The sequence below is a fragment of the Triturus cristatus genome, chromosome 11, assembly GCF_964204655.1.
Source record: "Triturus cristatus chromosome 11, aTriCri1.1, whole genome shotgun sequence".
NCBI lineage: Eukaryota > Metazoa > Chordata > Amphibia > Caudata > Salamandridae > Triturus > Triturus cristatus.
In genome coordinates, this window is record NC_140594.1 from 185,964,750 (window position 1) to 185,980,176 (window position 15,427).

General features: G+C 51.2%; 1 protein-coding gene across 2 annotated transcripts in view; it reads right to left on the reverse strand.

The window, feature by feature from the left end:
• Positions 1-15,427, reverse strand: part of HECTD4 (HECT domain E3 ubiquitin protein ligase 4) — a 2,430,065-nt gene that overhangs the window by 310,901 nt on the left and 2,103,737 nt on the right. For both annotated transcript variants that reach the window (XM_085634374.1, XM_085634373.1), the window contains one exon: positions 7,035-7,154. In XM_085634374.1, coding sequence (XP_085490500.1) covers positions 7,035-7,154 — 120 coding nt within the window. The remainder of the gene's footprint in view (positions 1-7,034; positions 7,155-15,427) is intronic.

Genomic DNA, 15,427 nt, shown 5'->3' on the forward strand with positions numbered 1-15,427 from the left:
CCGAGCCCCGGCAACCTCACACGACACCACAGGGACTCCCGTGGGAGTTTGCGGCGAAGCAGAGGTGCCATGGTCCGAAGGAGGGACCCCCGAAGGGCCGCACCCCACCGGCACCACATCCTCCGAGCCTGGATCTGAACCAGTCGGCGCCAGGGCCGGAGCCGCCGGCTACGCCGCGGAGGGCCCTGCACACTGCAAGGGATTTGCTGACGTCCCAGAAGGGGAAGGAGGAGGAGGAGAAGCCAGCGAGGCCTGCAAAGCCGCCGTATATGTCTCCATCTGGGCTCTAGACGCCCCCACGCCGGGAAACAGTGGATAAGGGGACAACACGTGGGGCCGCACCACCCGAGGAAAGCCCACACCCCCGACAGGCCGGAACCCGACCCTCAGGGACAAACTGTGACACTTACCAAGAGGTGAGCGGCGCTCTTGCGATTTTGGAGAAGAGCGAGGTCGGCGAAGGAAGCCGCGGGTCCGAGAACCCTCCACAGGGGCCGGGCGAGATGACGACGCCGACCTGGACACAAGAGACGAAAGAAGTTTCATCCGGCCCTCCCGCCAGGATTTCGGCTTCATCTGCTGGCACGCCTCACAATCAGTGGAGTCGCGGTGCTTCCCCAAACACCACATACAGATGGGGTGAGGATCCGTCGCCTACATGAGACGGCCACACGACGAGCAAGTTTTAAAGCCCGAAGGCATTCGCACACTGCTCTCACACATGCAGCGATAGCGTAAGGGAAAGGCCTAAACAGGGCCAAAGCACAAACCGGATCCGCGTTGCACGCAGAAAAGGAAAAAACTGACGTGGGCGCGCCGGGGTGGGACTTATGTGACCTTGCTGACGTCATGTACGCGGACGACGCCTGGGCGGAGTCGCATGATGCCGTACCCCCGGCGCGAAGGGATGCTGGGCATAAAAGTTTTCAGGGTCCAGTCTCACGCCTGGGGATAATTCTATGTGAAGGAATCTGAGGGTAGTAGTCTCTATCAGATAATAACTTCAACCGCTGTTCGGGTACTGGCCGGTATCCTGCTCGACTGCTGATGGCAGCTGAACTGCTGGATGTCCACTTGAGAGCCGCCTCGCCTCTCCGTACTGGTGTATATCAGTGTCCACATTTGCTTGGACTTTATTGCACATTCTGAGCTGGGACTTCTGAGAAGGAGATGCAAGCAGCCCCCATGATGACTCTTTGCATTCCACTAAATTCTTGGGCCTCTTATTCTGCGATTATTTGATTCCTGTCAGTTCCGCCTTTATTCCACTCCACGACGCCACCCTCCCTATTGATTTGGTCCCTGTGTTTTTGAAACCTTCACCTCCATTTGGGCCTTTGCCTGCAAATGCCGTGAATACCCATTCCAGGCACGTCCTCCCGTGTTATGACACGTGAACAGTGCGCCCTGAAGAAGGTGAGACCCAGATTGAGGTCTATCACCGAAACGTGCATCGACGCTGGAACTCACCATTGGAAATAATATGTACCCCTTGTTATTTTTCCCCCAATAATGAACTGTAATCCTAAATATGAAGTATATCAATTGATTAAGCTGCTCCTGGGCTTCTTTATGTATTGACTTCTTTCACTGTATTTATCTTGTATAGCACAAAGTCATGTGATCTTGTTTCTGTGTATTGTATGTGTGGGTATATGTTGCGGCATATATATCAATTGGTTACTCAACAGTGAATCCTGACTTTGTAGGACGTTTGAGTATGTGTGGGTATGCGTCTGTTTGTTTGAACGATTGTGTGTGCGTGAGGTAGGATGTACTTGGACTTGTTTTGACATTTTCATTATGATCTGATCATAACCAAAATTTCTAATGTATAAATAAAAAAATGTTTACATGCTGGATACATACAGTGTTGTTTATCATATGTTGTAAGGCCAGGTTTTTCAGATGTATGTTTGAGCATCAGTGACTACCAGCACTATATGACTTTGTACACAGGCAGAGGATCTCCTATTTGAGTGATTCTCTGTTTTTTCCCCTGCTTCCTCTGCCTGTTATTTGCCTCAGGGGCCCCCATCCGTAACGAGTGGCAGTATCCTGGACCCTGTCAAGATAGGCGCAGTGCTGAAAACTACTAAACAATACTCTGCTGACATACTCCTACTCAACGAAACACACTTGGAAGAAACTAGGTGGCCAGTCCACACCACCATGGGCTTACACACAAGTGTTTCTTGCAGGTTTAGCAGAGTATCAAGGGGGAAGGGCACTCTTGATACACAACAATAGTTGAGAAATATAGCATGATAATCTAGGCCGACACACAGTGATATTGGGCCCCCTCCACAACCGACATATTGTAGCCAGTATCTACACCATACCCCCCCCTACTTTCTCAAAATATTTGGGGCCTTGGTGACGCGATTCCCAGCGAGACTAAGGGTACTTGGGGAAAAGACTTGAATGGCATAGCAGACTTGGGACTAGACAGGACTTCCAAGGTAGAGGGAGAAAGCCAAGGGCATTCCCCGCTTAGAAGATTTATTGAGGCTATGGGCCTAACAGATGTGTGGAGAGCCCTTCACCCGCAGGAATAAGGTTACACCTTCTATTCTAGGGCCAACAAAGTGTTTTCCTAGCTAGACTACTTTCTCATATGTACCTCAGACTCCCACCGGATTACAGAAGCGCACGTTCATGCTAGGGGCATCTCTGACCATTGCCTAATGGAACTATCACTGCAACTAGGCCCATCCCATTCCCGGCTGGACTGGAGCCTGAAGACCTGCTGGTAGCTGCAGGACGCTGCAACCTGGAAATACATACATATGGCAATAGAAACTAAAAAAGCCACCGTTGCATCCCTGGAGACTATCTGGGAAACGTTGAAGGCCGCTATTAGAGGGGACATCATTGGCCACATTTCAGGAACGAGCAAGAGGCACAAACCAGAAGTGACCGGCTTTGACACTCACGTTAGAATTAAAAGCAACTTATGAAATGTCTAGATCTCCCACCACGTTGGGGGACTCACTCCATCAAAAACAATACTCCATTAGCTCATTTCAGATGAGGCACGGGCTGCGTGTCTCACCACGCAGAGCTGTATATATTAATGGAGTAACAAAACCAGAAAGATACTGCATTAGATCTGTATGAAAATGACACAGCACGCCCCCATTGCATACATAACTGGGGGTGCAAGACACATGGATGAGGATCTCCGCACACAGAGCTTTGCTTCATACTTTACAGAGCACCTCCTGAGGTTGCTTCTGTGGCCCTGCAGGACTTTGTAAAAGACCTGCCCACACACCGCTTGACAGCCCTAGATTGGGATACAGTAGAAAAGGATATTAAACAAGAGTATCTGGGGGACGCCCTGATACAACTCCAGTGCGGCCAGACCCCAGCCCCAATGGGTTCCTGACACAGTTCTTTAACTCCTATAGAACCCTGCTCCTTGACATGCTTCACGAGCCCCAGGAGACAGGCACGCTCCCTCTGGATTCTGACAAACCGAAATAGTGGTCATACCCAAACTGGACCTCTGCTCCTCATATCGTCCTATCTCCCTTCTGAATATGGTAGTTAAAAAATGGGCCAAGAGCCTGTTCCACACCCTATGCATGCCATTGATAGCCACTCTGGTCCATTTGGATCAGTCTGGCTTAATGCCTCATCGTCCACACGACACAACATCCGACATATATACAATGTGTTAGCACACAGGATACCAGGAGCTCATGCACTTCTTCTGGTCGTCTTTCATGAGGAATTTGATTCTGTTGTGTGGGACTGCCTGTTTTACTTACTGCATAACCTGAACTTTGGACCCAAGTTTATTACCTGGGCATGACTACTGTAAACTGACTTACATGTCAGAGTGTGGGGCTCATTGTCCAATCAATTCCCGATATATAGAGGAATTGAGAGAGGGATTACCATTATTGCATTTGCTATTCACTATTGATATCGACCCCCTGGCAGGATGGCTGAGGATAGTGGTCTTCATCAGAAGCCTAGAACGGTTGCCAGGGATCTCGGATAGGATTGCACTGTACGCAGATGAAGTCCTGACATTTTTAGATGACCCCCAGGAATCCGGATCTCGGGTCCTCCAAATCCTTGGAGTCTTTGAAGGCTTATATGGGCTAACCATTATCAGGGCCAAATCCTCAGGGTATGCCCTGACGTGCTCCTCCTCAGCACTCGATTGGGCTAAACACACACGGATCCTTCAAGAAAGCTTTCCATATCTAAGGGTGTATGTGACAGAAAACCCAAAACGAGCATGGGGATGAACCATCCAGCCCCAACTGGAACATGTGAGCCATGACCTACAGTTTTGGACAAAGCTGCTCCTGTTTCTTATGGGGCGCTCCTCCATTTATAAAACAGCCATCCTGCTCTGCTATACCAGTTACAGAATTATCCCTTCCCACTTCCGAACTCCTTTTTCAAAAAGTTGGACTCACTCCTGCGTTATTTCACCATACCCCACGAATAGCCCACCTCAAATTTTATAGATCTACATATGACGGGAACATCGCAGCTTCAGAAATACTCTTGCACTATAGAAAATCTTACCTTATGATCATAAATGAATGGTGGTTCAATACCACAGCTGATCCCGCCTTCACGACAGAAAGGTGGGAGATGCAAGATACCCCTTCTACATCTGTTGTACTGTGGGAAAACCCACCGCCTGCGAAGAAAGTCTTCAATCAGCAACAAAAGTGACTCTTCAGATCTGGAGGGAGACCCATGGAGCACTCATTGGGGAGGGGAGAAGGGGGGGCGATGCATGACAAAGGAGACCCCATTGTGGCACAGGACTCTTATCAAAGAGTCCAACCATCGAAAGCTTCAAACCTGGGAATTGATAAGTATCTCAAAGCTGGGGGATGTTGCATCAGACCACATGACTAAAACCTTCCTAGCGATAAAGGCAGATTACAACCTAGACTGCACACAGGGTTTTAGATACCAGTAGTTAAGACACCCTCTTACCCAGCATATAACAGAGCTCACCGACATACAGGACTACAGCTCACTAGAGGCCAAGATACTCCTAGGCGAAATGACTGAACACAAGATCTCCCAAGTATACCAGTTCTTGGTACTTAATACACCAGACTCATTAGATTGTCTTCGGGGGACCTGAATGGGAGATCTAGGACAACTCACTGATGATGACTGAAGGGAGACCTGGACCTCTCCCTGCAAAAGAGCGATAGCCTAGGAGCTCAGCCTAGTACAATGGAAATGCATGTACATTGTTTATTACATCCGAGACAGACAGTGGAAAAGGGGAGGCACAGCCTAACCAAACTGTCTGAAATACCACATCGCAGGGTGATTTCCGCTGCACAATTTGAGCATGCGAGAAACTGACCCAGTTATGGGAGGGTTTGCTGACATGCTTGGAACGCATGTTGGGCTGGACACTACCCGGATACCCAGAGCTTGTCTTTTTCCATATCATGGAAGAGATAGTCAGTGACAGATACCACACTGCACTGTGGTGGTTGGGACTGGTGATACCAAAGAGGGACATAGCCAAGACCCGAAAAGACAGTGATTCCTCCCCCCCCACCCCATTATTGGAATGGTGGAAATCTGTGCTACAGCGCTACATGAGCTGGGAAATCCATATATACAAAGCTAGGGGCTGCCCTCTGACACATCATAAAATACAGGCTGTGTGGTGTCAATACCAGGGCATCACCCTCCAAAGGGCTGAAAACCCACCATCACGCTCTGGTAGTGGAAATTTAGAATTATAATAACAAGCCATGAGCTGGGGACTCAAGAGCAAAATGGCAGAAAAATGATAAATGTATTGTTAACTGTTGTGCCATGAGGTTTCTGCTGTAATGTTAAATTGAGGGTATGGTCATGTGTGCATCAGTTGTCTTGTATTGTCAGTTGTGCAAAAATGTCTGATGTACCAAAAACGGATAAAATGTTATTAACAAAAGTACTGGGGATAGCACCCAAGGCTCATGTTTACTTCAGGGAAGAACTCAGAGTCTTTCAGAAAAAAACAGACCTTCTCTGGCCAAGATTTAAGCATGGTTGAGTTGACAAAGTGTATCTTGAAATCAGGCCAAAGCCATCAAATATAAGGTGATGTAATGGCCTGCCAGTTCTCTGCAAAACGAGATACCCGACACCCAAATGGCTGGTCCTGCAAGCACAACAGTTAATTAAAGAGGTTGATAAGCCAGGGTGCCTCGAAGTAGAAAACAGAAAGCACTGTTGCTGGCAGAGGTGGAAATTTTGATACACAATGAAAAATCTTGTGTAGATTCTCAACACGCTGGCAAAGCTGCTACTGGTGAAAGGTTCGGTCCCTTGTGAAACCACAGAACATGCAGGAATGTGCAAAGACTCCGATTGATTTGCTTAAAGTGATCTGATGCTGAATCAGTTTTATCTTAGATAGTCGCTCACCATTGAAGCACATGTCCATTACATTTGCCTGGATGACTCCCGAGGGCCTGGTAGATTGCACTGAGATGTGGCTACAGATGACCAGTGATCATAGATCTAGCCACAGAATCAGCAAAAGGAATCTTGTACATTCTCAGACAGACTACACCTTTGCCAGCTGCACCATCTCCTAAAACGTATGGTATTAAATAAGCCTAAAGGCATGTCACTATGGAGGTTAGCAGGGATAAGCTCAGCAAATAAAATACTTTTTCTCCCATAGTGTTGGTGCGCTTGGACTTTAGGTCCAAGAAGGATTGGAGGGGAAAGTAATGGGGTTCAAGTTCTAGCATAAAGCCCAATATCTCCAAACTTTCTGATAAAGGATGAGTGTACAGGAACATGGGATTGTTCGGAACAGGTCTATAGCATTAAGAGACTTAGTGACTTACACATAGGCCTGAAAAGCACTTGCCTGAAGTACCGGGTCTAGAAGGGCCTCAACGAAAGGAACCAACATTAAAAAAACATGCGATTCCCAACCCACAGAGGTCAAAACATCTTAAAGTAAAAGTTGTTGGAAAATGACACTGGGTTAACTTTGGTAAAACATGTCTTATTAGAGTGAACATTACCTCCCACTATTTCCAGTGGATCTAATGTAATCTCCGGGGCAGCATGATCGGCTGTTCGTTGCACAGTTGCATTTAACACTCGATTCATCACAGTCACCTTAGTATCATAAAAGATTAGTCCTAAAGGAATGAAAAAAAGAGAGTTCTCTTTCCATTATTAAACGTGTAAATCAACTCATTAGTAACATTTTTACATTTATAATCGTTCTAAAAAAACAGTACTAAAGAACAAGTTACTTACCTTCGGTAACGAAGTATCTGTAAGAAACACTAGTAATGATAGATTCCTTACCTTAGAATTACCCCCAGGCGTCAGACTGGATCCGAAAAGTTTTCATCAGCAATGCCCCTGTGCGTCGGTAGGTGGAGTCGTGCGGCTCCGCGTCCGTAGTTGGCGTCGTGGTCGCCGAGATGACGTCGTGGGCTCTACTTAGACGCCGCCCACACGCGCTGACGTCAGTTCTGTACACGACTTTCCACGCCAGGAACGCAGAGCCATGCAAGATACTGACCACTGGTGCATTGAAACTAGGGCCCTGAAAGGGATGACCTTAACCCTAGAAATCAGTTTGCAGAACAGGGAGGATGGGTGGGGCAGTAAGGAATCTATCACTACTAAGGTTTCTTACAGATATATTGTTACCGAAGGTAAGTAACTTGTTCATCTGAAAGAAACACATAGTGATAGATTCCTTACCTTAGAATAGATACCCCAGCAATACCAACCCCTAGGGTGGGTGTGCGAACCAAGATCACACCAGGAAGTCTTGGAGAACAGAACGGCCAAAGAAGCCGTCTCTCCGGACTTGGCTGTCCAGGCAATAATGCTTAGTAAACGTGTGCAGTGAAGCCCACGTGGCTGCCTGACAGATGTCTTGCAGGGGGACACCATGTCCCAATGCAGTAGTGGCTGCAGTTGCTCTAGTGGAATGAGCACGCAGCCCCACGGAGGCTCTTTTTTAGCCAAAGAGTCAGGATTTGATACACAAGACTACCCAGCGGCAGATAGTCCTCTTGTGTACCGCCTGACCTTACTTGGTGCCAACGTAGCCAACAAAGAGCTGGTCATCCAACCAGAACTGTTGTGTGCGGTTGAAATAGAATGAGAGCGCACGTTTTGGGTCCAGACGGTGGAGCCTTTCTTCCTCTCTGGAAGGATGCGGAGGCGAAAAGAAGATGGGCAAGGTAATGGTATGCCCAATGTGAAAGGCCTTAACAACTTTTGGCATAAAGGAAGGACGGGGCCTGAGCACAACCTTGTCCGGTTGACCGACAGAAAAGGAGGTTTACAAGAAAGAGCCTAGAGCTCGCTCACTCACTCACTCGCCTAGCGGAGGTGATGGCAACCAGGACGGCAGTCTTCAAGGTCAAGAGACGAAGAGGACAGTTGTGAACGGGCTCGAAAGGAGCACACATAAGATAAGAACCAGATTCAAATCCCACTGTGGCATCACAAACGGAATAGGAGGGAAAAGGTGTGTAATGCCTTTGAGAAATCTATTTATAACGGGGACTTGAAAAGAGAGGGCTGATCAGGAAGCCTGAGAAAGGCCGAAATGGCAGAAAGATAACCTTTGATAGTGCCCAGAGCAGAGCCCTGCCGGGCCAAAGAAAGAAGGAACAAAAAGACCTCAGAAAGCGGGGCAGAAAGGGAATCCACAGCCTTTGCTGTGCATCATACCACAAATTTGTTCCACCTGCAGGCGTATACCACTTTAGAGGAGGGACGCTTGACTGCCAAAATGACATCACAAACTTCAGGAGGCAAGTCGAAAGGAATCAACTCAATCTCCACGCAAAGAGGTGGATGCAGGACAGGTTCGGGTGGAGGACCGCCCCTGGTGCTGCGACAGAAGATCCTCCCAAAGAGGCAGTCGGATCGGGGGATCGATGCTCATACCGAGTAGCTCGGGATACTCTTCGAGCCCTGTCCGAGGCCACAAGAATGTCTTGTGCCCATTCGCGCCTGATCTTCTTCAGCACTCTGGGCAGAAGGGGTATAGGCGGAAAGGCGCACAACAGACCTCAACTCCACTCGTGACGAAAAGCATCACGGGGCGAGTGCCGTCTTGGAAATTCCAACGTGCAGAACTGATAACATTGTGCTTTCTCTTCGGGGGCGAATAGATCTAACAAAGGCTCTCCCCACTGCTGAAAGAGACCTTGCCCCACCTCCGAGTGAAGACGCCATTCGTGATCCATCATGCACCTGCGGCTGAGTTCGTCCACCCTGGCGTTCAGAGAACCTGCCAGGTGTTGAACCAGCAGGAAAACACCCTGATGTTCCAGCCATGTCCAGAGGCGCAGAGCCTCCTGACATAGGGTCCACGACCCCACCCCGCCTTGCTTGTTGCAGTACCACATGGCGGAGGTGTTGTCTGTAAACACCTGCACTACTCTCCCCTTGACAGAGGGAAGGAATGCCTTCAGTGCAAGTCGGATCGCCCGACGCTCCAGAAGGTTTATATGGAGCTTGGACACAGCCGGAGACCAGAGGCTTCTGAACTCCGCCTCTCCCAAGTGGCCGCCCCATCCCATGAGGGACGCGTCCGTCACCATTGTAAACTCCGGTTGGGGAAGGGAGAGGGATCTGCCGTCGACCCAATGTCGGTTCGTGAGCCACCACTGCAACTGTGTAGTGTCCTCCAAGATCTGGACGTGATCGGACAGGTTCCCTTGATGCTGCGCCCACTGGAACTTCAGGTCCCACTGCAGAGCCCGCATATGCCATCTGGCATGATCGATCAGCAGGATGCAGGAGGCCATGGGGCCCAGTAGCCTCAGGGTCACCCTGACCGAAACTCGGTGTAGGAAGGTGGATATCTGACTATGGTTACCCCCAACTTTTTGCCTAGTGTCTAGCTGGTTTTTCGACTTAGTTGGCCTGAGATCCTGCCATTCAGGGTCTCAGGCTGTCTGCTCTCTCTTTAAAATGGACTCCATGTACCCTAGGTACATTCCCAATTGGTAAGGATCACCTTATTGGACCCTGTACAGTGTACCCTAGGTACCCAGGGCATAGGTGTACCCTAGGCCTCCCTGGGGCTGCAGCATGTATTATGCCACCCCTGGTCTGGCCTTCCAATCAGACACAACTGGCTGATCACTCAGCTGGGGCAAGGTCGTGTAATCACCCCTTGCTTAGATATAGTATACCTATATCTACCTTTAAAATAGACACATGTGTACCTATCAGCCACTCCTATGGCAGGCCTTAACAATCCTGGAGGCAGAGTGCTTGGTAACATGTGAGATGGTGCTCTAGCATGAGCTGAGCCTGTCTGCAGCTTTCGGAACCATGTCCTTATAGCTGTTCTATGATATAACCGACCATATACTCTTAAAGTACCTTATAATCTTAAACGGTTATGGTAACTATGGTTTGGCTTTATCGAAACATGTCGTGTAAGGTGTCTAACACTGTGGAATAATACCCCCATACCATTTCTGGACATGAGGATATTATTCCCCCCTTCTAGAGGGAAAGACATGTTAAAATCATACTTTACTGTTAGCCTCTGACCAAAGCCTCAGCATCACAAAATGGATGCTGCTGCCACGACACAAGTCTGACCTCCTGCTGCTGGGAGTGATCCCAGCCAGGGAGGCCTGGACAATAGGTTTCCTGCTTGGGGAGGTGCTAGCACCTCCCCAGACAGCCTTTAGTGTATTGGGGCAGGGTGGGCTGTAAGGAATGAGACATGCCTGGGGCACACAAGGTGTTCCATGCATAGTCCAGTTCAAACCGGCGCTGGGGCACTCCAGCACCAGCTCTGGCACGAAACTGGACAAAGGGACGTGGGTGTAACCACCCCCTCCCAGGTCCCACCCATAAGGCGTGACCTAGCAGGTATCCCAGCCCCCCAGATTAGTATAAGAGTGGGAGTTGGGCCCCAGGACTTTAGATTATCCTGAACCTGCAACTTGAACAGAAACTCTGGACCTTCGACATTCGACGAAAGAAGAAGACTGAAGAATCTCCCTTGTGGCCACGGAGTGGCTACCCTGTGCAAACAGGCACCATCAAGAGACTACCCCTTTGCTTTGCTAAAGTTCTACGAGGGACCGACTGCAGAGCCCGACCAGAGCCTTGACTTCCAGACTTCTCCGACCCTGATCCACATCCACAGCCGAGCTGAGATCCGTGGAGGCGACGAGAGACGTGGGACCGGCTACCTGGGAAAAGTGGCTAGTATCTTCAAGCGCAGCTTCTGAGGCACACTCGAAGTTGTGCACTGGGGATTGAGAAGCCCCAACCCCAAGCACCATCTGCACCGAAGATAAGCCCCCCATACTCCACGAGTCCTGCGTGGGGCCCTTCTGCATTTTCCTGCTTGCCGCGTCTGTCCGGTTGCTTGCCCGCTGGCTAGTGGCCTTTGTGACGACGCATCCTGTAATCTTCAGCGCTGGTTTGGCTCCTCCAGACTGGCTCCTGCTTCTTTGAAAAAGAGAAGCACCCCAGACCTTCCTGGTCTGCACCAGAAGCAAGTCCTCCGTTCTTCGTGGGTTCCGCTTGCCAAGGCTTGGTGAGTCCTAGTCCAACTTCGACGCCGCCGACAGCAAGAGCCTTCGTGGGACAGCTCGCCTCCTGGTCCTGGTCGTCCTCGACGTTCCCTGGTCCTCGTGGCTGCAGCGACAAGCTTCACCTTCACCTGCAATCTTCATGACATCGCCTGGTTCCTTCCTGGTTCCACATGGTCACTGGCTAGTGACCTTGACTCTGTCCCTTCTGCTTGCAGGTCTCCTCTCTTCTTGATCCCAGCCTTGGGATCCACCGGACACTCTTCACTGACTGCCTGTCAGCAACTTTCCTTCAGGCATCCATAGAAGTCCACGACGAAACCCGACGCAAGTTCACACCTATGCACCCGCAGCCCGTGGGCTAGGTAACTTGGGTACTTCGGTGCTCACAAGGGTAGTGACTATCCTAGGGTCTAGTTTCCGAGTCTCGACTTTCTAGCTATACCAGAAGTGTCCTTAAACTGTTTATTTCTAAACTGTACTATTTCTATCGACTATACGCATTACGCGTGAGTGTTTTCACTCTGCACCTGAATCCCGTGGGCCTCCCACTTCCTAACCTTTGGTAGTATAGTGTAGCCCCAGCGATTCCCTAGGCCTAGGCCTATCCTATTTCCGTGACAGTGGTCCTTATACCACTTACTTAGTATATGGTTTGCGTGGCCCCTAGGGCCTAACTGTATTACTTACCTGTGTGACTTAATGTATGCTTGAATAAGACTGTGTTGTACTTACCTCTAATCTCATAAAGAGTGCTGAGGGTTTGACTAGAATAAATACACTTTATTTGATATATATATATCTGTTGTGGTGTCCTTTCATTTGGTATTCAAGGGATTATATATGGTATCACAGCTGGCTTCACATGCCATTCAGAGTTTATCCTAAGACTGCTCTTGTCCATGCTACCACTAGGATAGCTGGTCTATAAGGTTGACTTTACAACCAATCACCATAAGGGTTGTTTGGACTGATATAAGGTGTACACTAGAACTAGTGACATCATACATCAGGCCAACTTCTCACACTCGGGACAAGGGCTGAAAGATCGGAATCAGAGCCCGAATATCCCGGACTCGCTGTTCGGGAGGAGAGATCCAAAACTGCGCCGTGTCTAGAACCGCTCCGATGAAGAGGAGCTTCTGAGAGGGAATCAGGTGCGACTTTGGCACACTGATGGAGAACCCCAGCAAATGCAGGAGGTCGGCCGTAGTCTGGAGGTGGGAGACAACGGTCTGGGGCGAGCCCGCCTTCAACAACCAATCGTCGAGATAGGGGAAGACTGAAATCCCTGATCTGCGCAGATGAGCTGCGACCACCGCCATTACTTTCGTGAACACCCGAGGGGCGTTAGTAAGGCCAAAAGGAAGCACGGTGAACTGAAAGTGCTCGTGGCCTACCGTGTACCGCAGGTAGAGTCAGTGGGCCCGCAGGACTGGGATGTGGAAGTAAGCATCCTGCAAGTCCAGCGCTACCATCCAGTCTTGTGGATCGAGAGCAGACAAGACCTGAGCCAAAGTGAGCATCTTGATCTTCTCTTTGCGGAGGAAGCGATTGAAGTTCCGGAGGTCTAAGATAGGACGCAGGCCCTTGTCATTCTTTGGCACCAGAAAGTAGTGAGAATAACAACCACGACCTACTTCTGGCATCGGAACGCGCTCGATGGCCCCCTTGGCCATGAGGGCCATTCCTGCTGAAGAAGCACCAAGTGATCCCCCGACATGCAGTGGTATTGGGGTGGCATGGCTGGAGGGGTAGTCTCGAAGGGGAGGGAGTAGCCCCTTCGGACTATCTCTAAAACCCACCTGTCCGATGTGATGGTGCGCCAGTGGGGGAGGTGATGGCGAATCCTGCCGCCCACTGGCGTTTGATGGGCCTGAAAGCTTGGACTAGGAAGGTTGGGAGGAAGTGGTGGAGGGGGTGGAGGTGGACTGACCCTGCCGCTGGCCCCCTGAACCGCTGCGGCGATTCCCAAGGCCGGGCGTGGACTGTTGCGCCGGCCTGTGGCTCCGCTGCGGATGTGGAGGGTTTCCCCTTCCGCAAACACGAAAGGAGCCAAAAGCACAAGGCTGAGGAGGCCGCGTGGCCGAAAGGCCCAAGGACTTGGCCATAGCCCGAGAGTCCTTAAATCGTTCCAAAACACTGTCTGCCTTGTTGCCAAACAGGTGAATGCCATCAAAGGGCATGTCCATCAGGATGTCCTGGACATTCCCCGAAAAGCCAGTTGTCCTCAGCCAGGCATGGCAGCTAAGCACCAGTGTCGTGGAAATCGCCCTGCCCAGCGAGTCGGCGGTGTCCAGGCCACAACGAATTGTAAACTTGGTTGCATCTCTTCCTTCAGCAATAGCCTGAGCGAGTACGGTCCGGACACTGGGGCAGCACCTGCGCCACCGTATCCCACAGAGAGTGGGAATAACGGCCCAAGAGGCATGCGGTGTTCACAGACCGCAGCCCCAGTTTGGCGGAAGAAAAAACCTTCTTCCCGAACTGGTCCAGTCTCTTGGATTCCCTGTCCGGGGGTGCGGAAGGGAATGTGCTCGGGGATGCAGAGGCTTGGACAACCAAGCTCTCAGGGGTGGGAAGTTGGGAGAGGAAAATGGGGTCGCCCAGGGCCGGGTGGTGGCGTCGGGCCACGTTCCTGTCCACAGGAGCCCCCGTGGTGGGCCTGGACCAGGTGCCCAAAAGAACATCAGAAAGTGCATCATTAAAGGGCAGCAGTGGTTTTGCAGAGGTGACTGCTGGCTGAAGCACTTCAGTCAGGAGGTTAGTCCTGACGGCCATAGTAGGGAGCATGAGGTGGAGAGCCTCGGCTGCCCTACGCAACACCACAGAAAAACTTGCACCCTCCTCCGTAGCCACGGTAGTAGGAGACAGTATGCCAAGGTCTGGAGAGGTGTCCAGACCACTGGCTTCCCCCAACTCCTCTGCCCAGTCCAGGTCATACTCGCACTGAGCTGCGAGAGGGTCCTCAGACCCCTCCCAGTCCTCACCTGCCTCCTCATGCTGTTACACAAGCCTAAAATGAGGAGAATGGATGTAGGGAAAGAAATTCCCAAACGGCGTCGGAATTGGGGTCGGTCGACACCCTTCCGGCACCGTATCCACGTCTGGGCTGAAACCGGGGTCGATGTCGTCAGGCACGCCGGGCGACTTCAAATGTGGTGCCGGTGGCGTCGATGCCGGTGTCACGAGGTCAACCGGCGTCGACCGGGATCCACGGGAGTCCTGTGGTGCCGAGGCCTGAGCCAACGGCGATGTCGGGGCCGGAGCCACCGGTGTCAAAGGGCGAGGACTCCCAGCCGGGCCCGAAGGCACACCAGAGGGGCCTGACGGCCCAATGAGGCGAGCCATAGCGGACAGGAATTCCTGCACCTGGGCCGGAGTCGCTGACGAACCCGGAAAGGGTGGGTAGGCCGCCGGCGACTGCATAGGCTCCGCTGGAACCGCGGGGGTGGCACCACCCGCAACCTCAGCTGCGTCGTGCGACCGGCGAGGGGAAGCCGGAGAACGATGACGTCTCTTCGACTTCTTGTGACGCTTCGTCTTACCTGACCCCAAGTGCGAAGTCTTCGATTCCGAAGATTTTCCAGGACAGTGGCTCCGCGACCGGTCCCTCGACCTACCTCGGGACCGGGACCTCGAACGGCACGGAGCCGACTGCCGGGCTTCAAGCAGCTTTCGGGACCGCTCCCGCAAAGACTTCGGCGCCATGGCCCGACAGTTGGCGCACGACATGGGGTCGTGGTCGCACCCCAGGCAGAAAAGACACACGCGGTGCAGGTCCGTCACCGACATCATGCGATGACAGTCTCCGGAAAATTTAACCCGGGCATCCCTAACTGCACCAGGAGTCGACCGACTCAAAAGAAATC